Source organism: Anomaloglossus baeobatrachus, chromosome 5 (genome assembly GCF_048569485.1).
Source record: "Anomaloglossus baeobatrachus isolate aAnoBae1 chromosome 5, aAnoBae1.hap1, whole genome shotgun sequence".
NCBI classification, from domain to species: domain Eukaryota; kingdom Metazoa; phylum Chordata; class Amphibia; order Anura; family Aromobatidae; genus Anomaloglossus; species Anomaloglossus baeobatrachus.
In genome coordinates this window covers 97,616,414-97,643,697 of record NC_134357.1, presented here as the reverse complement: position 1 = coordinate 97,643,697, position 27,284 = coordinate 97,616,414, and the positions used below count along the sequence as shown (strand labels likewise).

The 27,284-nt window shown below is 41.2% G+C and overlaps 1 protein-coding gene across 1 annotated transcript in view; it reads right to left on the bottom strand.

Moving 5' to 3' along the window:
- The window catches only part of PCDH15 (protocadherin related 15), a 2,365,808-nt gene that overhangs the window by 1,001,737 nt on the left and 1,336,787 nt on the right, over positions 1-27,284 (bottom strand). The window contains exons 15-16 of the mRNA XM_075348720.1: positions 6,893-7,086; positions 2,972-3,104 (exon numbers count right to left, since the gene is read on the bottom strand). Of these exons, the coding sequence (XP_075204835.1) occupies positions 2,972-3,104; positions 6,893-7,086 (327 nt within the window). The remainder of the gene's footprint in view (positions 1-2,971; positions 3,105-6,892; positions 7,087-27,284) is intronic.

Sequence of the window (27,284 nt, the reverse complement as noted above, 5' to 3'; positions counted from 1 at the left end):
ACTTTTTGACGTAATTTCTGTTTTGTTGAAGGCATATGATAATATTTAATTGGACATAATAAGTAGAGTTGATCAATTTTGTACATAAATATACAGTGTGTCCACCCATATCCTGTCCACCGCCATTAACTTGAGAACAGCGGCAGCTATAGCATAGAAGTGGTGTCTAGGTATAGTAAAGTAGCCATGCGCTACGCAATTAAACTACCTATAGCACCACCTGGTGGAAAACAACGGAGTTAGCATTTTTATCTTGAAAATGGAACGAGATATAGAAAAAAAGTGAATTAAAAAATTGTAGGGCATCATCAATTCAATACAAATTGACATCTTGCATACATAAATTTTATGACATGAAACCCATGACCCCTCCAAAACATTGAATGCTGGTCACGTATATGGCGCTCATTTAACTTTTATGCTCAAAGTGGCTACCATCAGCTGCAATGCACATCTGGACTCTGGACAGCATACTGACCTGGCCTCGTATTTCACAGAGAAAATAGAAAACATCCGCCAAGAGATCAGCTGCCAGCCACCAAGCTTTGTGAATCCCATCCCTCCCCATATCCCATCAAGCTCACATTCAACATTTGACCCAGTCACAGAGGAGGAAGTCTCCAGGCTCCTCTCTTCTTCTCGTCCTACTACTTGCCCTACTGATCCCTTCCCCTCACACCTTCTCCAGTCCCTCTCTCCGGTTGTCACTACTCACCTAACTAAAATCTTCAATCTCTCTCTCTCTCTTCTGGTATCTTCCCTTCCTCCCTCAAACACTCAATCATTACTCCATTATTAAAAAAACCTTCCCTTGATCCGTCCTGCACAAGCAACTACAGACCAGTCTCCAATCTCTCCTTCATCTCTAAACTCTTGGAGCGCCTGGTCTACTCTCGCCTCACCCGCTACCTTTCCACTCACTCTCTTCTAGATCCTTTACAGTCTGGCTTCCGCCCTTTACGCTCAACAGAAACTGCCCTTGTCAAAGTGACTAATGACCTATTGACAGCAAAACGTAACGGTGACCACTCTCTGCTTATTCTTCTTGACCTTTCTACCGCCTTCGACACTGTTGACCACCATCTCCTTCTCTCTATGCTCCATTCTATCATCCTAAAGGACACTGTTCTTTCCTGGTTTTCTTCCTATCTTTCTGGCCACTCATTCAGCGTATCATTTGCTGGCTCCACATCTTCTCCTCTTCCTCTCACTGTTGGGGTCCCTCAAGGTTCAGTCCTTGCCCCTCTTCTTTTCTCCCTGTACACTGCCCCAATTGGAATGACCATCAGCAGATTTGGCTTCCAGTACCATCTATATGCTGATGACACACAGCTATACACCTCATCCCCTGAGCTCACCCCCGCTGCACTACAGAACACAAGTAACTGCCTGACTGCAGTTTGCAACATCATGTCTGCTCTCTATCTGAAACTTAACCTTTCTAAAACTGAACTTCTGCTTTTCCCTCCATCTCCCAACCTCCCTAAACCTGACATCTCCCTCTCTGTGTGTGGCACAACGATAAGTCCTAGGCAGCAAGCCCGCTGCCTGGGGGTTATACTTGACACGGATCTCTCCTTCACCTCCCACATACAATCTTTTGTTCGCTCCTGCCGCTTGCATCTCAAGAACATCTCTAGAATCCACCCCTTTCTGACAATGGAAACGACAAAAACCCTCACCGTGGCTTTGATCCACTCTCGCCTTGACTACTGTAACTCTCTATTAATTGGTCTCCCCCTAATGCATCTTTTTAGGGCGGCCTCTCACACTCCCTAGCCAAACGAATTTCACTCAATCCCTCTACAACTTCTCAGAACATAACTCCACGTCAAACTCCATGGCACCCAAATGCATCTCAAGGCTCCGGCCAACTGGTCCAGGAAGCCATTATCTATCCCCCATTTTCTTGAGATGGCTGGATTGTCAATTTAAATAAGCACTTGTACCTTGCCCCTCCCCCCATCTCATTGTAGATTGTAAGCTCTCACAAGCAAGGTTGCCTTTTTTTTCCCTTTAAATATTGTATCTTCTATAATTACTTGTTTGTATATGTTTATTTATGTATATGATATGTATATGAGCCTCCTGAATTGTAAAGTGCTGCGGAATATGTTGGCGCTATAGAAATAAAGATTATTATTATTATTATTATACTGTATCTTGCTGCACGTTGTGCAATATGGTAGGTGACACGTTTGCACAAGCATCTGTAATACATTGTTGTAGGTCCTGCAATGTTGGTGGAGGGGTCGCATACACCTGCTATTTTATGTGACCTCACAGATAGGAGTCCAATGGGGTCAGGTCAGGTGAGCGTGGAGGCCACTCCACAAAGCCACCATACCCAATGAACTGTAGGATGGTCTCCATGATGTATTGCTTCACATCCACAGCCTTGTGAGTTTTACATGTTCTAATCATAGCAATTCTGTATGCAAGGTGTCAATTCGTATTGAATAATTGATGATGCCCTACAACTTTGTAATTCACTTTTTTTTCTTTATCTCATTCCATTTTCGAGATATAAATGCCAACTCCATTGTTTTCCACTAGGTGGTGCTATAGGTGGTTTTATTGCATAGTGCATGGATACTTTACTATACCCAGACACCACTTCTATGCCTATAAATGTTCTCAATTTAATGGCGGCGGACACACTGTATATATATATATATATATATATATATATATATATATATATATATATATTTATATATATATATATATATATATATCTATGTCATCTCACAATATAATTTTAAAATTACTATGAGCCAACTCACACATCATGTGCTTCTGTTTCTTGCATTAATTTGTTCTGTGTTTCATCTCTTTGACTTGAAGCAACCACATCATCAAAGATTTTGCACAACATAACACGATAACTGCTGAAAACATTCATAGCACATTGTCAAGGCTGCCTATCGTTCTTTTGCATAAAAGTCATTGAAAACTGAACCTAAAATACCTGCAGGTTTAGAAGAATAGCTCCTATACGCATTGCTTCACTGACTTCAAGGTTGTACATCAACTGCGCAAACCGTGGAGGACTCTGGTTGTTCGGTGGTAGAACTTCAATGTAAACAGTTGTAATGGAGCTCCTGCAATCAACAATAGAAAAATTTATAATTGACATCTTTAAATGTAATTAAATGGAGATTAAACCTTGAGATAAAGTAAAGTGAAAAAGCAGAAAATTTCTAATTGTCAGCCTGAAGGATTTAGAGTAGATATGAGCAAATCTTTCGAAATTCTAATTCGACAGCTTCAAAAAAATAGAATTTACAGTGATTTTATTTCCAGCTAATCTTAATGATGCAAAACATCCATTTGCTTGAAAAAATGTGTATTCCACTGTGAAGTCTCTTAGGATTCTATTGAACCTTTTTTAATGTCCTTATAAGTTCAAGCTATCTGGCTATTGGAAAATAGATGGCAAATGGTTACAATCAACAACTTATTTAATATCAAACTGCAGAATAAGACATTTTAGGCTACTTAAATTGTCTAAAGAGCATCTAAAAATTATCCATTTTTGGACAAAAGCATGCTTTGCTGGTTCAAATGCATAGGCAGGGTAAATGGAAAATGCAGTGGCTTTTTCCCAAGAGCTGGTGCTGGGTGGGCTCCCATCCCAAATGCAAATACTTGCAACAGGCTGTTGTACTGGCAGGTATGGGTTCAATATTGGACTATTGGACAAGGAAGTGTGCAATTTTTTATATATAAATATATATTGCACATTTTGTTTGGTAGACAGATGAGTTTACATTTTTGTAATTTGGAAAATTTTTTGTCTTTAAATAATTATAAAAAGAGGCAAAAGAAATACAAAAAATATAGCTTATAGCTTGTCTGTTACACAAGCAGGGGAGCACAATTTCTCTGACACACAAGCTTTGGTTTCAGGATTTGTCTTCAGTAACACAATTCGGATAGATGGATCTTAACTCCTTTAGCCCCCGGGCACTTTCCATTTTTACATTTTTGTTTTCTGCTCCCCTTCTTCTGAGAGCCGTAACTTTTTCATTTTTCTGTCAATCTTGCCATATGAGGGCTTGTTATTTGCGTGACTGGTTGTACTTTTAAAAGAAACCAAATGTTTTACCATATAGTGTACTGGAAAATAGCAAAAAAAAATTTCAAATGTGAAAAAACTACAAAAAAAGTGTGGTTGCACAATAGTTTTTGGGATATTTTATTCACTGTGTTCACTATATGGTAAAACTGATGTGTCATTGTGATGCCTGAGGTTGGTGCGAGTTTGTAGACACTAAACATGTATAAGTTTCCTTGTATCTAAGGGGTTAAAAAAAAATCACAAGTTTATCCAATAAAAGTGGCGCATGTTTTACGCCATTTTCTGAAACCCGTAGGGTTCTCATGTTTTGGGATCTATAGCTCAGTGCCAGCTTATTTTTTGCGTCTCAAGCTGATGTTTTTAATGAAACAATTTTTGCACAGATGCTACGTTTTGATCACCTATTATTGCATTTTGCGCAAAACTTGTGGCAACCAAAAACCGTAATTTTGGTGTTTGGAATTTTTTTGCCGCTACGCCGTTTACTGATCAGATTAACTGATTTTATATTTTGATAGATCTGGCATTTCTGAACGCGGTGTTACCAAATATGTGTATAGATTTTATTTTTGTAACCCTTTAATTTTCAATGGGGCGAAAGGGGGTGATTTGAACTTTTAAGTGTTTTTTAATTTTTTTTAATTTTTCAAACATTTTTTTTTCTTTTTTTTATTTTGCTAGTCCCCCTAGGGGGCTATAGTGATCAGCAATCCGATCGCTCTGCACTATCTGTAGATCTCAGCTGCACAGCTAAGAACTGCAGATATGCTGCTTTACTTTCAATGCCAGCTGTATTCCAGCATTGAAAGGAAGTGACTCATGTTAGCTACAGGCGTCATCACATGACCCTGTGCTACCATGGCAACCACCAAAAGTCATGTGATCATGCACGTGACTTCCGGTGGGGGCAGCGGTAAGTGAAAATCATGGCCGCGCGCATATGCATCTCACTGCTTTGGCATCGAGATGTAAGGAGTTAAATGTTCCGGGTGGAATGCGATTCCACTCAGAACATGCAGGCACACATGTCAGCTGTTAAAAACAGCTGATATGTGCGCGGATCGCTGCATCCTGCCCGCGGCAGGGGGCAGGGCTTTACATCACACGCTCCATGACGGATATATCCGTCAAGGGTCGTGAAGGGGTTAAACTGCCCTCCTTGCTTGTTTGCTGTGAATTAATATAGAATGGTGTTTTTAAGGTGCTCTAGTGCAGTAAATCACATATCAGTTTACAGCCACACTGACTCTGAAGATCCTGCACTTTCTATCACTTGAATGTGGCTTGTGAATTTCAGGAAATTTTACTTTTTGATTTGTAGTGGATTTATCTTCTCATCTCTGATTTACAGCAATCACCTCAAATAAACAAGCTTGCAAAGAGGTACAAAAAAATGCCATCTATTTTCCTTTTATGTCTTTATCTCATGAGCTTCAGCTATTTAAATACAGGATAAGATAAAGCATTATCTACCTTACCAGCACTACAAACAGACAAAAAGGAGAAGGTTTCTGCTGAAACAAGCTGCCTCCTTGTAAAAACTGGTTTTCTACAAAATGATTACCTTTTTTGTGAGCAGATAAATTGTTCAATGGGGCATTACAGTATCAAAAAAGAAAAGGTATCATTTGTTGCAACCATTTTTTGCAGTCATTAATTCTTATGTTACAATTAGCATATTATCGTTTTATAAGATGCAGTGGATTATAAGATGCACCCCAAATTAGGGATAAAAAACGTAAAAAAAAGGGGACCATCTTATACTCCAGTGGTGTCTTACCAGAGGGGGGATGGTAGCTGTGGTGGAGCAGAGTCACAAGAGGCAGGGGTGGTGCTGGAGTAGCGCAATGCTGCAGGCGCTGTGGTGGGTGCTGTGCTAGCTGCGGTGGGAACTGTGCTGGCTGCAGGCACTATGCTGGCTGTGTGGAGCAGGACGTTGTGGCGGGTGTCACAGATATTTTGTTGGCAGTGCAGGTTTCAAAGAAATGGCGACCGGAGTCGGCATGTGCATAGATTGAGCTCTCGGCTCAATGACAAGTAGAGATATCATCTATGCGTGCGCTACTTCTGGGCACCATTTTCCTTAAGCCCACTGCTGGGAGATCAATTACCCAGAGGTGGTGCATACAGATCTTTGGCGGAGAGCTCCATCTGCTCACATGCCGACTACAGGCGACATTATTTGAAGTCCGCACCTTCGACAGACCATATCACCCACCGCACCACCCTTCTCCACACAGCTCCCACCGCAGTCAGCACAGTTTCTACCGCAGCAAACACAGCTCACACCGCAGCTAGCACAACCCCCACCACAACCAGCACAGCCCCCATCACAGCCAGCAAAATAGCCAGCACAGTGCTCCACGGCCAGCACAGCACTCATTCTCCACGTCCCAGTAAGCTACAGTTGCATTATAAGATACACCCCTCATTTTCCTCCCAAATTTTTGGGAGGAAATGTACATCTTATAATCTGAAAAATATGGTATATTCAAACTCATTCACTGAACTATAGATTTCTTTCCGAATAATTTCTATTTAATCAAAATTTTTAAGGGAGAGAAAATAGTTTCATGTTTAAAAAATGTAATAGTCAGTAGTAAATTATCACAATTTTATAAAAAAATAATAATTATGGTTGTCTACATGTTGTTGTCTACCATATAATAGGCATAGTAATCAGTACACAAAAAAATCATAAAAAAATAAAAAAACAAAAAATATAACTATAGAAATGTTATAAGATCAGTGCTCCATCTCCTTATATCCAAATTTGGAATGTTTGACTAATATTATATTCATACATACCTTCTTTGCGCTAGAGGAGCATTGTCAGAAGCTTTTACAGTAAGAGCAAACGACTCCCCCACAGTCAGAGCTACTCCTGGAGTGATGGTGATGACCCCTGTTTTGCTGTTAATGACAAACTTCCCCTGAGCTCCGGCTAAGATTTCATATGTAATCTGACCATTAACGCCTTCATCTGCATCAACAGCTGTAAGCTGGAGATAAAAAAAAACAACACAAGAAAAACATTTAATTTCCACAATTCTGTTTCTCCTTGACTTTACTTTAAATCAGACTGTATGATGTTAAGATTAGAAGAAACTGTTCCGTTTAGAAAAAGAAGTTCCTTAAGCGTTCATTAAATGGGATTCTAAAAATGATACTAAATAATAAATGGTAATAGCAAGTTCATGAAATACTTTAAAAAGCAGGAAATTAATCAGTTCATAACTACGTAGTGCAGAGTGGTGGCTCTGCTGCCGTACAGCTCCAGGGCTGTCAGTTCGAAACCAACCAAGGACAAGATCTGCTTTGAATCTGAACGTTTTCCATATTTTTCCATAGTTTTAGTATAAAACAGCTAAACGTATGCCGCAGCACAGAAGATGCAGACTCAGTGATAGCAGTGGACCAAAATGGAGAATTATTAACTATTTATAGTATCAATGGTCAAAATGCAATTTTGAAGAAAACGGCATATTAGCGGGCATCAGACATTATATTGTTATACAATCAATATAGATTGAAATCACAATCTCTATCCTTACAATTAACTACATAATCTTCAAATGAACACACTGTATGTTGCCTGTCAATGTCCATCTAGTCACTGCAAAACTATCTTCCCACGATCAGCATCCGTTGAGTTATTAATGCTGCAAAATTTCTGCACCACCTTCACACCTTAGTTTACCTGCGTTTTTATCTGCGTTTTTGAAGTTGGGTTTTCATCCTGTTTTTGACACTGCGCATTTGTCCCTTTTTGGTGTGTCATCCTTTAGATAAAGCTGTTTTGTTTTTGAAACATCCTGGTATTGACATCATGAGGCGCAGTTTACATGTGATTTTGATGTGTTTCCGCTGCGTAAATGCACCAAAATCGAATGTGCCTTTTTAACTTGTGGAATTTCCACATCTAGTGTAAATTTATAGGGGCAAATCCAGCAGAAAATTGAGTGGTCCCACAATAGAAATTAACATGCTGCTTTTCGGAAAAATGCACCACAGGTGAGTTAACGCAGCATAAAAAACCCCACAGTGAACATGAAATTTCTGTTTATCCCATCCACTTTGTTCTGTAAAATGCTGCAGTTTTGGCATATTGAGAATAGGCATGGTCAAAAACACAAGTAAAACTCATTGTGGGCTCATACCCTAAAAATCCCTCCTATCTTCACTATAATTATCTGCAATGGTAATTTTAACAGGCTGTAATGGAGGACAGTTCAATTCCCCATTGCGCCGCAAATCGTACCAGCTACCTCTGTTCTGTCCTCACTTAAAGGTGATTGAAGGTGCGTAGTTGTGGGGTGGCGTGAGAATCTTACCTTCGTTTTGCAATAGGTGAGGCAGACATGACCAGAGCGCTTCAGATTGATGGATGAAATGTGCACACGCTGAGATGATCAACGGTGGTTTATTTCTCCATAAACATGCACAGTTACAGTGAACCAAGTCCTTGGTTTTGTGGTATTCTAGTGTTGTTGTTTCTGATGCCACTAAGGTCAGAAGACTTTGCTTCTAGCAGCTCGAATAAGGGGTGTGATTCTCATGATCTCTGGCTGTGAATTGAACATGGATGCCAGGATGTGACGTAAGAGGAGCAGCAGACACTCCCATGGGCTGGACGAAAAGAAACAGAGGAGCCAAAAGGTCTGACCAGTAGATGGCAGCAGAAGATAAGCATGAAACATTAAATAAGATTAGATATGTAATTACAGGTAACAGTTTTAAATAAAACAAGTAGGAACAGCACAACCTCTGTGTCTCAGAGGTGTAGTCTAAGTCTGTATGGCTACAGGGACCTCTTGCCTCAACTAGGATTCCTGATTTTTTCAGCTCACTCTATTGTCCTTTTTTGGTAACTCCCACTTCGCTCACAGGTTCGAACTCTCCAGTCTTTCCAGTTTGACTTGCCTGACGGAAAGCTTTATTCTCCATTGCGCCGCAAATCGCACTAGATGCCTCCATGTCTCAGGGGTGTAGATTAAGTCTGTACAGTTAAAAGGACCTCCTGGCCTCAACTAGAATTCCTGATCTTTTCAGCTCACTCTATTGTCCTTTTTGGTAACTACCTCTTCAGTCACTTGGTCACAGGTTCGAACTCTCCAGTCTTTCCAGTTTGACCTGCCTGAGGTATATGGAGAGAAGGTATGCACACCAGTGACTATGCAAGGGGAATACATGTAATAGCAGTAACTGCTGTGTGAAGAGGTTTTGGGGCTCTGTTGCATTGATCAATTCAATAGCTAAATTTCTCTTTATTCATATTTCATGGCAGTAATGCAGATTCCATAGTCATTTTTCCATTTTTCCATGTAGCTATTGTATTTTTCAGGCCAGTATTCACACAACAGTTACTGCTATTACATGTATTCCCCTTGCATAGTCACTGGTGTGCATACCTTCTCTCCATAAAGTGATGTTTTTTTAGGTTTTTGCACCCAGTTCAGACTTAGAATGGTGTTCCAAACGTTATTTCTTTATTTGACCTGCCTGAGGGACTGCCCACCATTACTCATGAGTCCCTTGGTGTGGCTTTAAGCCAGCTCATCTTGCTCAGCTTGCCCAAATTGGTACACATGGTAAACATTGGTCACATACTCATGCCTCCTTCTTGACTCTCTTCCCCCGGGAATTACTGTACCTTATCTTAGTTCCGGTGTGTTCATGTGTGATCATTAGTAGATCACAGCTCAGTAAATTTGTGTACATCCATATACTGGAAAACTTGTAATTGCTTGTAAAATTTACATTTGCGTGATGAAAGAGATCGAGAGAGCTGCGCTGAACATAAGAGCTTACACATGACTGAAGAAATAGAGAGAAGACCCCATGTATCATAAGGGAATACACTTTACAGTAGACAGAGAGAGAACAAGAAAATGGACCCTATCTTTATAAATGATCTTGGCAATTAAATTACTGGGGAACTCAAAATTCGCAGATGATACTAAGATAAGAGGAATAGCCAAAACTGGAGAGGAAACAGAGCGTATTCAAAAGGATCTAGACACATTCGAACAGCGGGCCGAGGCACTCACAATGGTATTTAACAGGGGCAAATGCAATGTCCTACATCCGGGTAAAAGAAATGTAAAAAGCATATATAGTAGGGGAGGAATAGCACTAAGCAATTGCACAGACAAAAAGGACTTGGTTATAATAGTAGCTCCCAGATTCCACATGAGCAAACAGTGTGGTGCAGCAGCTAAAAAGGCCAACAAAATTCTGGGATGTGTCAAGATAAGCATTGAGTCTAGATCAAGAGAGGTCATTATTACCATATACTCTGCCCTGGTCAGACCCCACTTGGAATACTCTGTACACTTCTATGCACCCCAATTCAAGAAAGACATTGATATATTGGAGGATGTTCAGAGAAGAGCAGCCAAGATGATAGAAAGTCTGAAAATCATGTCTTATGAAGAAAGGTTAAAAGAACTAGGAATGTCCAGTTTGCAAAAAAAAAAGGCTGAGAGAAAACTTAATAGCTTTCTACAAATATCTGAAAGGTGGTCACAGTGCAGAGGGAACTACCCCATTCTCATTAGCACAAGGAATTACATGAAGCAATGAGATGAAACTAAAAGGAAGGAGATTCAGATTAGACATTAGGAAAAATTTTCTAACAGTGAGTGCAGTCAGAGAGCTCAACAGGCTACTACGGAAGGTAGTGAGCTCTCCATCAATGGAAATCTTTAAGCGGAGGCTGGATAAACATATAGCTGGGATGATTTAAGAACACCTTGGACTTGGACCCAATGGCCCTTGAGGTCCCTTCCTACTCTACCATTCTATGATTCTATGATTTTACAATGACCATAAGAACTTATACTCTACTGGAGAGGGAGAGGGAGAGAGGGAGAGAGGGAGAGAAGGAAAGAGGGAGAGAGGGAGAGAGAGAGAGAGAAAGAGGACAATGCTAAAAATAAGATCTTACATATGACAGAAGAGATAGAGAGTACCCCAGATATCATAAAGCGGGCTTTACAGACTGCGACATTGCTAGCAATTGCTAGCGATGTCGAGAGCGATAGCACCCGCCCCCGTCGTACATGCGATATCTGGTGCTTGCTGCCATAGAGAACATAATCGCTACAGCAGCTTCACACGCACATACCTGGTCGGCGACGTCGCTGTGACCACCGAACAATCCCTCCTTCAAGGGGGAGGTGCGTTCGGCATCACAGCGACATCACCGCGACGTCACTAAGCGGCCAGCCAATAGAAGCAGAGGGGCGCAGATGAGCGGGACATAACATCCCGCCCACCTCCTTCCTTCCGCATTGCTGGTGGATGCAGGTAAGGAGATGTTTGTTGTTCCTGCGGTTTCACACACAGCGATGTGTGGTGCTGCAGCAACGACAAACAACATCGTATCTGCAGCAGTAACGACATTATGAAAATGAACGCCATGACACAGAGCAGCGATTTTTTACGTTTTTGCGCTCATTCATCATCGCTCCTAGGATTTACACATTGCGATGTCACTACCGGTGCCGGATGTGCATCACTAACGACGTGACCCCAACGATATATCGGTAGTGATGTCACAACGTGTAAAGCCCGCCTAAGAGCTTACTGATCATAAGAAAATACACTCTACAGAAAATAGAGTGAAAAAGAGAAAGAGAGAGAAAGAGAGAGAAAGAGAGAGAGGGCCCTACTGACCATAAAGTCTCACACTCTACAGGCATGAGAGTCTTACCCAGTGACTGTGGAGATAGAAAATTACTCTGCAGTACATAATTCCATTGGGAACCACTATTTGTGATAGCTGAGGTACTAACCACCACTGTACAAGGTATAATAATCCACTAGATGTCATAGCTGCAAGGCATTATGGGGAAGTGGACATGCAAACAGTCATTAGCCCACTCTTTGTTGCTTTAGCAATGTGTGACATGGTGCTTAGCAAGTGTTTTTTTTTTGCACACAGCATATTGAAAACCAAAGTGTTTGAAAATGTGTGAAATTTCAGAAGATTCAATTCTAACTCGATCATACACAGATTGATATACTCATCTCCTATAATAAGTCCCATCGCAGTGGATAGCATGAGGTACACATACTTAGCTATCATCCTGTTAATGTGGATACCGCACTAGTGGAACAATGAATTGGTGGACCCTATTCTGTAGATAGGTGGGTGTCACCCGATCCGTTAGAAATGTATGAAATATCAATATGATTAATAATGTCAAGAAACAATCAAGAATTAGGATTATAATTGAAGATAGGCATGGATATTAATGATGGCAGGACACATAAAGCCAAATTTAACATGACAAATAATGTATCATAGATAGTTCAACAAATATCAATAGGAGTGAGGGTCCTGCTCACAAGCTTACAATATATGAGATAATAGAGAAAAATAAAACTTAAAAGGTAAAAACAAAGTGCTTTTCGTGTAAGGTCCAGCCATCAGTAAAATATAGAGAAGCATTCAATTAATGCTGCTTAAACTGGTCACCAGCCAATATCTGTACAATTACAGATACCGAGTGGTATTGAGTGCATGGATGGGAGAACAGTCAATAGTAAGATTAGTGAGAAAAGGTGATAGGCCAGTCTCAAGAAATGTGTTTTTAGAGCACACTTGAAAACTGCACATACTGGGAATAAACCAAATTATCTGGGGTAGAGTTTTCGAAAGAACTGGTGCAGTACGAGAGGAGTCCAACAGATAGAAGTGAAAGGTTTGAATTCAAGAGGATGTCAGCCTTATGCCATTTGCAAAATAGAGAGGATAGGTAGGGTGGAAAACAGGGATGAGGGAGTAGATATAGGATGGTGCAGGACTGTGGAGAGCTTTATGTGTAAGAGTTTCACATTAATATTGCACTCAGTTGAGCAACCAGTGCAAAGATTGGGCTTAGAGGACAAGCATCATTGAAAGGATTAGAGACAAATATGTTTTTGGCTGCTGGATTCAGGATAGAATGGAAAACAGAAAATTTAGTAAGAGTAAAACTGATTAGTAAAAATGTGTAGTAGTCACGGTGAGGGTAAATCAGAGCAACAGTAAGAGTTTTTAAAGAGTTAAAGATAAGAACCGGTTAAATTTTAGAGATGTTTTTGAGGTGCATGTGGCATGAGTAAGTGAGTGATTGATATAGGGAGTGAACAAAGGATGCGTCACATATAACCCTAACACAGCAAGTGTGTGGATGTATTAGCTATTTACAAACCTTACACAGACAGGGCAGAGTCAGGTTTAGGAATATTATTAGAGGGGGAAACACATTGAGTTTTTAACAGATTTTGTTTTAGATAGAGGAAGGACATGATTAGGGATGTTCAAATACCACAAATATTCGTCAACGCCCATATTCGCCAAAAAGGTCGCCACTATTCAATAATTTGCGAATATTCGATGTGCAATGTAAGTCTATGGGAAACCCGAATAGTTGCCAAATAGCAACTATTCGGGCTTCCCATAGACTTACATTGCACATCGACTATTCGCGGCGAACTATTCGTCAGATATTCGCGAAGCCAAATGTTGCCGAATATTTGTGATATTCGATCATCCCTAGACATGATGTTAGAGGCAGCAGAAAGACAATCCCTGGTATTTTGTAGTAATGCAGGTATGATGTCAGGAGACGATGTGTATATTTGGGTGTTATCTGCCTATATATGGTCCTGAAAAATAAATATGCTGATGGTTTATCCAATATGGGTGCTGTATAAAGAGAAGAGGAAGGAGCCCAGGACAGGATATCTTGATAACCATCTTCATAACTTCTCACAGAAGGTTAATTCACTTAAGAGAATTAAGATAAATTAACTTTGCAAAATCCATTGAAATATGTAAGGTATCAAATTACACTTTTTTATGCTGTGATATACAGGTGCTGTGCTATCTGTGTTAAGGTAAAGTTGGCTACGTCTCAAACAATGATTATCTGTAGATATAGCGTAAGGTCAACTACAACAACAGCAATTGTATATTATGGGGTTATATAATGGAAGAAATATTTGCAAGATATGCCATAAATGTCTAATAAATGTGGATTCCATCTCTTGAACCTAATCCTATCTCCAGAATCACTGTTCCCAATCCCTAAGTTGGCTGATGCTTCCAAAAGCAGTGAAGGAAGAGAGATGTGCGTGTGACACCAGTCAGAATTGGAGATAAGTGGACCACAAATATCTGTCATAAAGCACCTCACTATTAGTCTCTTTCCTAGAAACAGATATAGCTAACATATAAATAAATACAGTCATGGCTGAAAGTGTTGGCACTCTGAAATTGTTCCAGAAAGTGAAGTATTTCTCATAGACAATAATTGCAATTACACATGTTTTGTTGAACATATATTTATTTCCTTTGTGTGTTTTGAAACAACACAAAAAAAACAGAGAAACAAAGGCAAATTGGACATAATTTCACACAAAATCCCCCAAAATGGACCTGACAAAATTATTAGTACCATTTCAAAATTGTGGGTAAACAACTTTGTTTCGAGAATATAATGCTCCGTCAAACTCACCAATGGCAAGCAACAAATTTGAGCAATATGAAAATCACACCTAAAACAAGATAAAAAGGGGAGAAGTTGACTCAATCTTTACATTGTGTGTCTGTGTGTGCCATATTAAGCATGGAGAACAGAAAAAGGAAAAGAGAACTGTCTGAGGACTTGAGAACCAAAATAGTTGAAAAATATCAACAATCTCAAGGTTACAAATGCATCTCCAGAGATACTAATGTTTGTTTGTCCACAGTGCGCAACATGATCAAGAAGTTTACCGTTCATGGTACTGTAGCTAATGTCCCTAGACATGGACAACCGAGAATAATTGCTGAAAGTTTGCAACACAGAATAGTTTGGATAGTGTATAAGCAGGCCCAATCAAGTTGCAAACAAATTTAAGCTAACAAATTCAAGGGTCTCCAAACCTGGGGGCTAGGGGCCACTCCTCAAATGAAGAAGGGGGTATTTACAGGGGAGGTATATACATAGTTTGTGATGCCACCTGTGGTGTACGGTAACTGGGAATACCGCCGCTGCCGTTGGGAGTACCCGGGGTGATGGAAGGGGGCAGCCAGGTGAAGTGGCCCTCCATGGGTAGGGGGTGACCCCGGGACTCGGGATGGTGGTGCGGGGAGCAGGGGAAGTGCAGGCTCGCTGGCTGCAGGGATCAATTGGTACTCACTCAGCAAATAAGCAGACTCCGACAACAGGGTGAACCAAGTCTCTGACTGTCTCTGTCTCTCGAGGGGAGCTCGTCCGGGTCCGGGTCCTGCAGCACTGCTTAGTGGTTTGTGGCCTCACTCCTGGCACCAACAATTTAGATGTTCTATTGTGGCCCGTCAGCCTGCTCCCCACTGTGACTAAGAAAGGAGCCTGCTCTCAGGAGCTCACGCTTGGGATTTTGTGGGCCGCTTATGTGGAAAGCCCCCCTCATTGCGCTAATGCTCCTGATTGTTGAGCTGGTGGGAACAGTCCATAGAGGTCCTCTCCTCTGCAGGTTAATTGCTGGGTTGCATACACCTTCTCCCTGACCTAGGGTCCATGTACCCCGTCGTGCCTTCGGACCCATGCCAGTGATTGGGCCCAGGCTGCTGACCGTCCATTAAGACCGCTCCCAGCACCTAGCCTCAATCCCCTGCGATCGGGGGTCCGACTCCTTTAGGTTTAAACCACTGCCTGCGACCTAGGATTCTCCTCCTCTGGGAGCTCCAAATCCCCAGCTCATCTCTCTTTGGGAGCCACTACTCGACTCCTTTGTCACCTCCCACTTTCCTGCCTGACCCCTAGGTGGGCAGCCCTATTCCGCTTAAGCTGCCCACTGGTGTACCTGGCAGGTGTGGTGCAGGGTGTCACTAGGATTTATGAATGCTGGTGGAGGCAGTACTGCAGGTTAAGTTCCCAGAATCATTTGGGTTTGAGCCCTGCACGGGAAGAGAAAGATTGTGCAGAACCCTGTGACAACCTGACTAGTCCAGGGCGTCACAGCAACAGAAGACTGTCACTGTCTCAGACCCTTTCTGTTGTACCTAAATGTTTAATGAGTGTCTACAAAGGTCAAAGGAAGGGGGAGTTATAGTATCACCAATGGTGATTGGTGGATCCTGTATTATCAACTGTGGATAAATTCCTGTCTTCAATAATAATGAGACTGCTGAAAACTGTTAAAAAATAGGAAATAAGAATGTAAAATGGCCTCAGTGGCCAGTATAAAAACCGCAAAACCAAAACTGTGAAAAAGACTGATGGGGTATGAAAAATAAAACATTGCCCCATTTTTTTTTAAAACAATATTAATTAAAAAAAATATGTTATAAATAATAGGTAACATTCTGATAACAGAGTCCCCTTAAAATTGACCACTTGAGGATAAGATTTGTAAAATTATATCAGCTTGGTAATGTCATCTCCCATCAACATTGTGCAGGCAAAATTCACAGCAATTATGTGACATACTGTATACAGTTAGGTCCAGAAATATTTGGACAGTGACACAATTTTCGCGAGTTGGGCTCTGCATGCCACCACATTGGATTTGAAATAAAACCTCTACAACAGAATTCAAGTGCAGATTGTAACGTTTAATTTGAAGGTTTGAACAAAAATATCTGATAGAAATTGTAGGAATTGTACACATTTCTTTACAAACACTCCACATTTTAGGAGGTCAAAAGTAATTGGACAAATAAACCAAACCCAAACAAAATATTTTTATTTTCAATATTTTGTTGCGAATCCTTTGGAGGCAATCACTGCCTTAAGTCTGGAACCCATGGACATCACCAAACGCTGGGTTTCCTCCTTCTTAATGCTTTGCCAGGCCTTTACAGCCGCAGCCTTCAGGCCTTGCTTGTTTGTGGGTCTTTCCGTCTTAAGTCTGGATTTGAGCAAGTGAAATGCATGCTCAATTGGGTTAAGATCTGGTGATTGACTTGGCCATTGCAGAATGTTCCACTTTTTTGCACTCATAAACTCCTGGGTAGCTTTGGCTGTATGCTTGGGGTCATTGTCCATCTGTACTATGAAGCGCCGTCCGATCAACTTTGCGGCATTTTGCTGAATCTGGGCTGAAAGTATATCCCGGTACACTTCAGAATTCATCCGGCTACTCTTGTCTGCTGTTATGTCATCAATAAACACAAGTGACCCAGTGCCATTGAAAGCCATGCATGCCCATGCCATCATGTTGCCTCCACCATGTTTTACAGAGGATGTGGTGTGCCTTGGCTCATGTGCCGTTCCCTTTCTTCTCCAAACTTTTTTCTTCCCATCATTCTGGTACAGGTTGATCTTTGTCTCATCTGTCCATAGAATACTTTTCCAGAACTGAGCTGGCTTCATGAGGTGTTTTTCAGCAAATTTAACTCTGGCCTGTCTATTTTTGGAATTGATGAATGGTTTGCATCTAGATGTGAACCCTTTGTATTTCCTTTCATGGAGTCTTCTCTTTACTGGTGACTTGGAGACAGATACACCTACTTCACTGAGAGTGTTCTGGACTTCAGTTGATGTTGTGAACAGGTTCTTCTTCACCAAAGTATGCGGCGATCATCCACCACTGTTGTCATCCGTGGACGCCCAGGCCTTTTTGAGTTCCCAAGCTCACCAGTCAATTCCTTTTTTCTCAGAATGTACCCGACTGTTGATTTTGCTACTCCAAGCATGTCTGCTATCTCTCTGATGGATTTTTTCTTTTTTTTTTCAGCCTCAGGATGTTCTGCTTCACCTCAATTGAGAGTTCCTTAGACCGCATGTTGTCTGGTCACAGCAACAGCTTCCAAATGCAAAACCACACACCTGTAATCAACCCCAGACCTTTTAACTACTTCATTGATTACAGGTTAACGAGGGAGACGCCTTCAGAGTTAATTTCAGCCCTTAGAGTCCCTTGTCCAATTACTTTTGGTCCCTTGAAAAAGAGGAGGCTATGCATTACAGAGCTATGATTCCTAAACCCTTTCTCCGATTTGGATGTGAAAACTCTCATATTGCAGCTGGGAGTGTGCACTTTCAGCCCATATTATATATATAATTGTATTTCTGAACATGTTTTTGTAAACAGCTAAAATAACAAAACTTGTGTCACTGTCCAAATATTTCTGGACCTAACTGTATATGTACCCTTGTTGAAAAGAACACGTATTTTGTTTCTGCACACCTTAATCATATGTATAGTATCATTTGCTGAAATATAACAGTTATTTCTATCCACAGTAAGAAAAGCTGTTTGTCTAGCCTTGATTTGACACAATATATCATCTGAACTGACTTAAAATATACCGTATGTTTAATCCCTTAGAATTATATCTGTATAATTCAAGCTACATTACAGGCATATGCAATCATGATTTATTTTAAGCCACCATGCTGGTTATTTGGCAGACATAACGCTAAATGATCTAAGTAAGTAAGACATCTGCCCCACTTGCCACTGCTAATAATATACTGCAAGTAGTATACAAAATTAACACAAGTTGTTCTTTATTCCAAACATATTTGCCTTCTAACAATTTTAAGTTATTAATTGTTATTAATGAAGGAAGTTTATTCCTACAGCGCCTATTCAGGCTTATGTGATTCTATCGGAACAGTCAACAATCTGATCCGATGGCCATAGTCTTCATCTATCCTCCTTTTCTAACTAAACCACTTAGTGTATGTTAACAGAAAATGTGGGACAGATGCTAGTTGTATGACTTTAAACCATACTGAACTATTTAAAAGGATGCTCTCAACATGACGTTTTAGGAGATCGCAGCTCTCGGCCCCCGGTTACCTGGAAGCAGTGCACTCCTGAATCGGGACACTTCAGGCCAGTGGCATGACTGTGCTGCAGGTGTAAACTGAAAACCTTTAAAACTTAACATTCCATATCATTGTTAAATTTTATCATTTTTAATGCCTAAGGGCGGCTTTACACGTTGCGACATTGCACATGCGATGTCAATGGGGTCAAATCGAAAGTGACGCACATCCGGCGTTGCAGTCGATATCACAACGTGTAAATCCTTTTTGATACAATGAACGAGCGCAAAAGCGTCGTTATCGTATCATCACTGCAGCCTCCAACATTTCCATAATGCCGGTGCAGCGACAGGTGCGATGTTGTTCCTCGCTCCTGCGGCAGCACACATCGCTGTGTGTAAAGCCGCAGGAGTGAGGAACATCACCTTACCTGCCTCCCGGCTGCAATGAGAAGGACGGAGGTGGGCGGGATGTTTACATCCTGCTCATCTCCGCCCCTGCACTTCAATTGGCCGCCTGCCGTGTGATGTCGCTGTGACGCCGCACGACCCACCCCCTTAGGAAGGAGGCGGGTCGCCGGCCAGAGGGACGTCGCACGGCAGGTATGTGCGTGTGAAACTGCCATAGCAATAATAATCACTATGGCAGCTTTCACTAGATATTGCACGTGCGACGGGGGCGGGACTATCGCTGCAGCATCGGTAACACATTGTTACCGATGTCGCAGCATGCAAAGCCCGCCTAACACTGAACATTAAAACCGCAGCAATAGGGAGAGATTCTTCCTACTGTCTCTTAAGGACAAACAGGCCGCAAACCTGAATCTCCTATATTAATCCTTTTGATTGTCTCATCCCAATGTAGCTAGTAAAACCTGATTGTAACCTCATTTCCCTTATGAAGCCAGACATGGTGAAACATGTTGGGGAGGCTAGGAGTTGATAGTTTTCCCTAGCTACATTAGCCCTCTTTCACACGACAGTGAAAAACACACATGTTTTTTCCTGACATGTTAAAGACGCATATGACCCTCTCTGTGCCATGGTTTTGGCACATGTTTGTTCTCTGTGTGCTCTCCATGATAGCACATAGAGATCAGGCACTTATACTCACCTGCCAATCTCCTGCTGTCCATGGTGCTGATCTCTCCGACTCTCCTGTCTCCGGTCGCTGCTGTCTCACTGCTTCTGTTACTTCCTGGTCACAGTGCAGTGAATATTCATGAGCATCATTAGCCGGCCTGGAAGCAGGAGACTGCAACAGCTGGGGACAGCATCGCCGGAGACAGGTGAGTATAAAAATAATTTTATTTCAAAGATACGTGTTTTTTCTGGTACCTGTTACACGGATTACACCACTGTGTGGTTCATGTTTCATAGTTTCATAGTTTCATAGTTTAAGGTTGAAGGGAGACTCTAAGTCCATCTAGTTCAACCCGTAACCTAACATGTTGATCCAGAGGAAGGCAAAAAAACCCAATGTGGCAAACAAGCTCCAATGGGGAAAAAAATTCCTTCCTGACTCCACATCCGGCAATCAGACTAGTTCCCTGGATCAACACCCTGTCATAAAATCTAATATACATAACTGGTAATATTACATTTTTCAAGAAAGGCATCCAGGCTCTGCTTCAATGTTAGTAGTGAATCACTCATTACAACATCATGCGGCAGAGAGTTCCATAGTCTCACTGCTCGTACAGTAAAGAATCCTCGTCTGTGATTATGATTAAACCTTCTTTCCTCAAGACGTAGCGGATGCCCCCATGTTCCAGTCGCAGGCCTAGGTGTAAAAAGATCTTTGGAAAGGTCTCTGTACTGTCCTCTCATATATTTATACATTGTGATTAGATCCCCCCTAAGCCTTTGTTTTTGCAAACTAAATAACCCCAAGTTTAATAACCTGTCTTGGTATTGCAGCCCCCCCATTCCTCTAATAATCTTGGTTGCTCTTCTCTGCACCCTCTCCAGTTCAGCTATGTCCTTCTTATATATCGGTGACCAGAATTGTACACAGTATTCTAAGTGCGGTCGCACTACTGACTTGTACAGAGGTAGAACTATATTTTTTTCATGAACACTTTTACCTCTTTTAATACATCCCATTATTTTATTAGCCCTGGCAGCAGTTGCCTGACACTGTCCACTAAAGTGAAGTTTACCATCCACCCATACACCCAAGTCTTTTTGTGTCTGTTTTACCCAGTGTTCTACAATTAAGTACATAATTATAAATTTTATTTCCTCTACCCAAGTGCATGACCTTACATTTATCTACATTAAACTTCAATTGCCACTTCTCAGCCCAATCCTCCAATTTACATAAATCTCCCTGTAATATAAAATTATCCTCCTCTGTATTGATTACCCTGCAGAGTTTAGTATCATCTGCAAATATTGAAATTCTACTCCGCATGCCCCCAACAAGGTCATTAATAAATATGTTGAAAAGAAGCGGGCCCAATACTGACCCCTGTGGTACCCCATTATGAACTGAGACCCAGTCCGAGTACGTACCATTAATAACCACCCTTTGTTTCCTATCACTGAGCCAGTTTTAAACCCAGTTACACATATTTTCCCCTATCCCCATTATTCTCATTGTATGTACCAACCTTTTGTGTGGCACCGTATCAAAAGCTTTTGAAAAGTTCATATACAGTTAGGTCCAGAAATATTTGGACAGTGACACAATTTTCGCGAGTTGGGCTCTGCATGCCGCCACATTGGATTTGAAATGAAACCTCTACAACAGAATTCAAGTGCAGATTGTAACGTTTAATTTGAAGGTTTGAACAAAAATATCTGATAGAAATTGTAGGAATTGTACACATTTCTTTACAAACACTCCACATTTTAGGAGGTCAAAAGTAATTGGACAAATAAACCAAACCCAAACAAAATATTTTTATTTTCAATATTTTGTTGCGAATCCTTTAGAGGCAATCACTGCCTTAAGTCTGGAACCCATGGACATCACCAAACGCTGGGTTTCCTCCTTCTTAATGCTTTGCCAGGCCTTTAAAGCCGCAACCTTCAGGTCTTGCTTGTTTGTGGGTCTTTCCGTCTTAAGTCTGGATTTGAGCAAGTGAAATGCATGCTCAATTGGGTTAAGATCTGGTGATTGACTTGGCCATTGCAGAATGTTCCACTTTTTTGCACTCATGAACTCCTGGGTAGCTTTGGCTGTATGCTTGGGGTCATTGTCCATCTGTACAATGAAGCGCCGTCCGATCAACTTTGCGGCATTTGGCTGAATCTGGGCTGAAAGTATATCCCGGTACACTTCAGAATTCATCCGGCTACTCTTGTCTGCTGTTATGTCATCAATAAACACAAGTGACCCAGTGCCATTGAAAGCCATGCATGCCCATGCCATCACGTTGCCTCCACCATGTTTTACAGAGGATGTGGTGTGCCTTGGATCATGTGCCGTTCCCTTTCTTCTCCAAACTTTTTTCTTCCCATCATTCTGGTACAGGTTGATCTTTGTCTCATCTGTCCATAGAATACTTTTCCAGAACTGAGCTGGCTTCATGAGGTGTTTTTCAGCAAATTTAACTCTGGCCTGTCTATTTTTGGAATTGATGAATGGTTTGCATCTAGATGTGAACCCTTTGTATTTCCTTTCATGGAGTCTTCTCTTTACTGTTGACTTAGAGACAGATACACCTACTTCACTGAGAGTGTTCTGGACTTCAGTTGATGTTGTGAACGGGTTCTTCTTCACCAAAGAAAGTATGCGGCGATCATCCACCACTGTTGTCATCCGTGGACGCCCAGGCCTTTTTGAGTTCCCAAGCTCACCAGTCAATTCCTTTTTTCTCAGAATGTACCCGACTGTTGATTTTGCTACTCCAAGCATGTCTGATATCTCTCTGATGGATTTTTTCTTTTTTTTCAGCGTCAGGATGTTCTGCTTCACCTCAATTGAGAGTTCCTTAGATCGCATGTTGTCTGGTCACAGCAACAGCTTCCAAATGCAAAACCACACACCTGTAATCAACCCCAGACCTTTTAACTACTTCATTGTTTACAGGTTAACGAGGGAGACGCCTTCAGAGTTAATTGCAGCCCTTAGAGTCCCTTGTCCAATTACTTTTGGTCCCTTGAAAAAGAGGAGGCTATGCATTACAGAGCTATGATTCCTAAACCCTTTCTCCGATTTGGATGTGAAAACTCTCATATTGCAGCTGGGAGTGTGCACTTTCAGCCCATATTATATATATAATTGTATTTCTGAACATGTTTTTGTAAACAGCTAAAATAACAAAACTTGTGTCACTGTCCAAATATTTCTGGACCTAACTGTACACAACATCCACTGCATTTCCCTGGTCCAGGCTTGAACTTACCTCTTCATTGAAGCTGATCAAATTAGTTTGACAGGATCGATCCCTCATAAACCCATGTTGCTACTGTGTCATAAGGTTATTTTTCTTGAGATACTCCAGTATAGCATCTCTCAAGAAACCCTCAAAAATTTTACCAACCGTAGAGGTTAAACTTACCGGCCTATAATTTCCCGGCTCAGTTTTTGTCCCCTTTTTGAATATTGGCACCACATTTGCTAGTCCTCCAGTACTGACCCTGTTGTTATTAAGGAATCTGTGAAGATTAAAAAGAATGGTCTATCTATCACAGAACTCAATTCCTGTAGTACTCTGGGGTGTATGCCATCCGGGCCCGGAGATTTGTCAACCTTAGTGATTTCCAGGCGGCGGTGTACTTCCTGCTGGGTTAAGCAGGTAATATTCAAGGGTGAATTTATGGTATCACTGGTCATGTCATCTGCCATGGCATTTTCTTGTATAAAAACTGTAGAAAAAAAGTCATTCAGCAGGTTCATCCCCCTCCACCATTTCACCAAGACTATTTTTAAGGAGGCCAACACTATCGCTTTTCAGTTTTTTACTGTTTATGTAGTTAAAGAATATTTTAGGATTATTTTTACTTTCTCTCGCAATGAGTCTCTCTGTCTCAAACTTAGCTAACAATTTGCTTTTTTCATATTTAATTTAATTTTCTATAATTATATAATGCCTCATCACTACCTACCCTCTTTATTTCTTTTAAGGCTTTCTGTATTTCTTTTATTGCTTCCCTTACAGCTCTATTTAGCCATAGGGGTTTCCTCCTATTTCTAGCATGTTTGTTCCCATAAGGTATATTTTCTGCACAAGCCCTATTCAGGATGCTCATATATGTCTCCCATTTGCTTTGTGTACTTTTATTACTTAGTACAGCATCCCAGTTTATTGCACTAAGATCATCTCTCAACCATTTAAAATTTGCTTTCCTGAAGTTTAGTGTCCTTGTAGCCCCTCTACTATACATCTTACTAAAGAATACATGAAAACTTATTATTTTGTGATCACTATTCCCCAAGTAACCCCCAACTTGTATATTTGATATGCGGTCTGGCCTATTGGTTAGTACAAGGTCTAGTAGTGCTCCCCCTCTTGTAGGGTCCTGTACCATTTGTGAAAGGTAATTATCTTTCATTGTTATCAAAAATCTATTTCCTTTGCTGGAAGTGCAAGTTTCTGTAACCCAATTTATATCAGGATAGTTAAAGTCCCCATAATAATTATCTCTCCGAGACTTGCTGCTTTATCAATTTGTTTTATGAGGAGATTCTCTACCTCTTCCATAATATTCGGCGTCTTATAACACACCCCTATCAGTATTTTATTATTCATTCTCCCCCCCCTTATCTCCACCCATAGGGACTTTATATTCTCAGTACCCTCACATATGTTGTCACGCAGGATGGGTTTTAAGAATGATTTTACATATAGACACACACCTCCCCCTCGCTTATTTGTACGGTCATTCCTGAATAGGCTATAACCCTGTAAATTAAAAGCCCAGTCATAGCTCTCATCCAGCCATGTCTCTGATATCCCCACTATATCATAATTTTTTTCCAACAATATTAATTCTAATTCCTCCATCTTATTTGTGAGGCTTCGGGTATTAGTGTACATGCACGTTACGTATGACTCTGTACCTCTATTCCTGCTTACTGTATTAACTGTCCTAACCCTTCCCCCCGTAGTCCCCCCAATTTCATTACTTGTGCCCTGGTCACTATCTGCACTACATTCCCCTTCTATAAAGTGAATACCCTCACCCCCCATTCCTAATTTAAACACTCCTCCAACCTTCTAGCCATCTTCTGCCCCAGCACAGCTGCACCCTCCCCATTAAGATGCAGCCCATCCCTAGCATAGAATCTGTAGCCAACTGAAAAGTCAACCCAATTCTCCAGGAACCCAAAACCCTCTTTCCTACACCAATTCCTGAGCCAGCTGTTAACCTCCCTGATCTCCCTTTTCCTCTCTGGTGTGGCTCGTGGCACAGGTAGTATTTCCGAAAATACCACCTTGGAGGTCCTTGCTTTAAGCTTACAACCTAATTCCCTGAAATCATCTTTAAAGACCTTACACCTACCTCTAACTTTGTCATTTGTGCCAATGTGTACAATGACCGCTGGGTCCTCCCCAGCCCCTCCCAGTAATCTGTCAACCCGATCAGCAATGTGTCGAACTCGAGCACCAGGAAGACAATACACTGTTCGGCAATCGCTGTCTTTGTGACAGATTGCCCTATCTGTCCCCCTAATAATTGAGTCCCCCACTACCAGTACCTGTCTTGCCTGCCCTGCACTCCTATTCTCCCCCTTACTGGAGCAGACACTCCTCTGGCGTTCAGAGGCATGCCTTGCTGCAGCAATGCTACCCCTGTAATGACATCCCCCTCATCTGCCAAGTTTGCAAACCTATTGGGGTGTGTCAGTTCAGGACTAGCCTTCCTAGCACTTTTCCCTTTACCCCCCTTTCTAACTGTCACGCAGCTACCTACCTCACTGTCCTGCCGCTCCCTACTACGTTCCTCCCCCACATCTGACCCAGCAAGCTGCTGCTCAGTGACCAGCACACTCCTTTCCATATTGTTAATGCATCTCAGAGTTGCCAGCTGGTCATTTCGATCCAGTATCTGGGCATCAAAATGTGCAACTTGTGCACATCTCAAGCAACAGTATGCACCCTCGAACGGCTTTTCAAGGACTGAATACATGAGACAAGATGTACACTGGATTGCATTAGCAATAGTGAAGCACAGTGATGCCGGAGAGAAATGGACCTTTCTCCGTGCGGAGCACAGGGACGTGCGTGTGTACTGCATTGAAACACGTCTGTGAGAAATCACTAACGTGTGCGCAGACCTGTTGATTTTAATGGGTCAGTGTTTATCCGTGATTCTGGCACGTATAAAAATAGTAACATACATACCAGAATCACTGACATGTGAAGGGGGTCTTGGAGTGAAACAATCAAAAGCAATAATATAGGAGATTCAGGTCCGCGGCTCTTAAGGCCACTTTACACACAGAGATAAATCTTTGGCAGATCTGTGGTTGCAGTAAAATTGTGGACAATCAGTGCCAGGTTTGTGGCTGTGTACAAATGGAACAATATGTCCATGATTTCACTGCAACCATAGATCTGCCAAAGATTTATCTCTGTGTGTAAAGTGGCCTTTAGTCTGTAACAGACAGCATGAATAATGTCTCCCTATTGCTATGGGTTAAATGTTAAGTGTTAGGCATTAAAAATGAGAAAATTTAAGAATTATAATTATTGTTAACTTTTAAAGGTTTTGAGTTAGCGTACCTCTAGTTGCTTATGGCAAACTGTACATAATGTAAATTAACCCTACGCAAACTAGGTAGCACCTGAGGTTAGTGTTGAATCAAATAGGTGCAAACTCTGCTCTCTCCAAAGCTGGTAGCTGAGCAGAAGCCTTGAGGCTGGCTTGACCTGACCAGCTTCAGAGCTGTGTGCAGAGTGTGTGCCCATGATGAGTTTTGGGTGATATTTTGATGCTGCATTATTGACACAGTGAAAATATGCAGCATCAAAAACTCACCAAAAACTCACCATGCACACATAGCTTTACAGTTTTACAGTTTCAGTAAAGTGGATGAAATTTATTGGAATATCACGCCCACTAGGCTTCTTTTTTTCCGCAATATAAACTGATCTGCGGTGCATGTTTCAAATCCAAAACATGTCAAATTCTCATGTGAGAACACTAAGTTTTATGTGAAGATTTTCACCATAGACTTGAATTAGATGCAGAAAAAACGTAAGTCAAAAAATTAGTAATCGATACGTTCATCAAAAAATGTCTGATTTTTTAGTAAAGGTTGTATTGCAAAGTTGCTTGTTTTTACAAGCAGTTAGCAATTTTACCCATTTCTGAACTTGAGACAACCCTTTCAGGTTAGCTATAAAATAAAATCTAAAAGTTCTAGCTGCCTGAAGCCACAACAAAGGGAAAGTCAATTATCTACTATTTTATCCAACTGCGATTGTAAAGTCTAATTATTTTTCTTCACATTTTATTTCGACTGTTTATAGATTTCTTTAAAAAATATATAGTAACTATAAATGA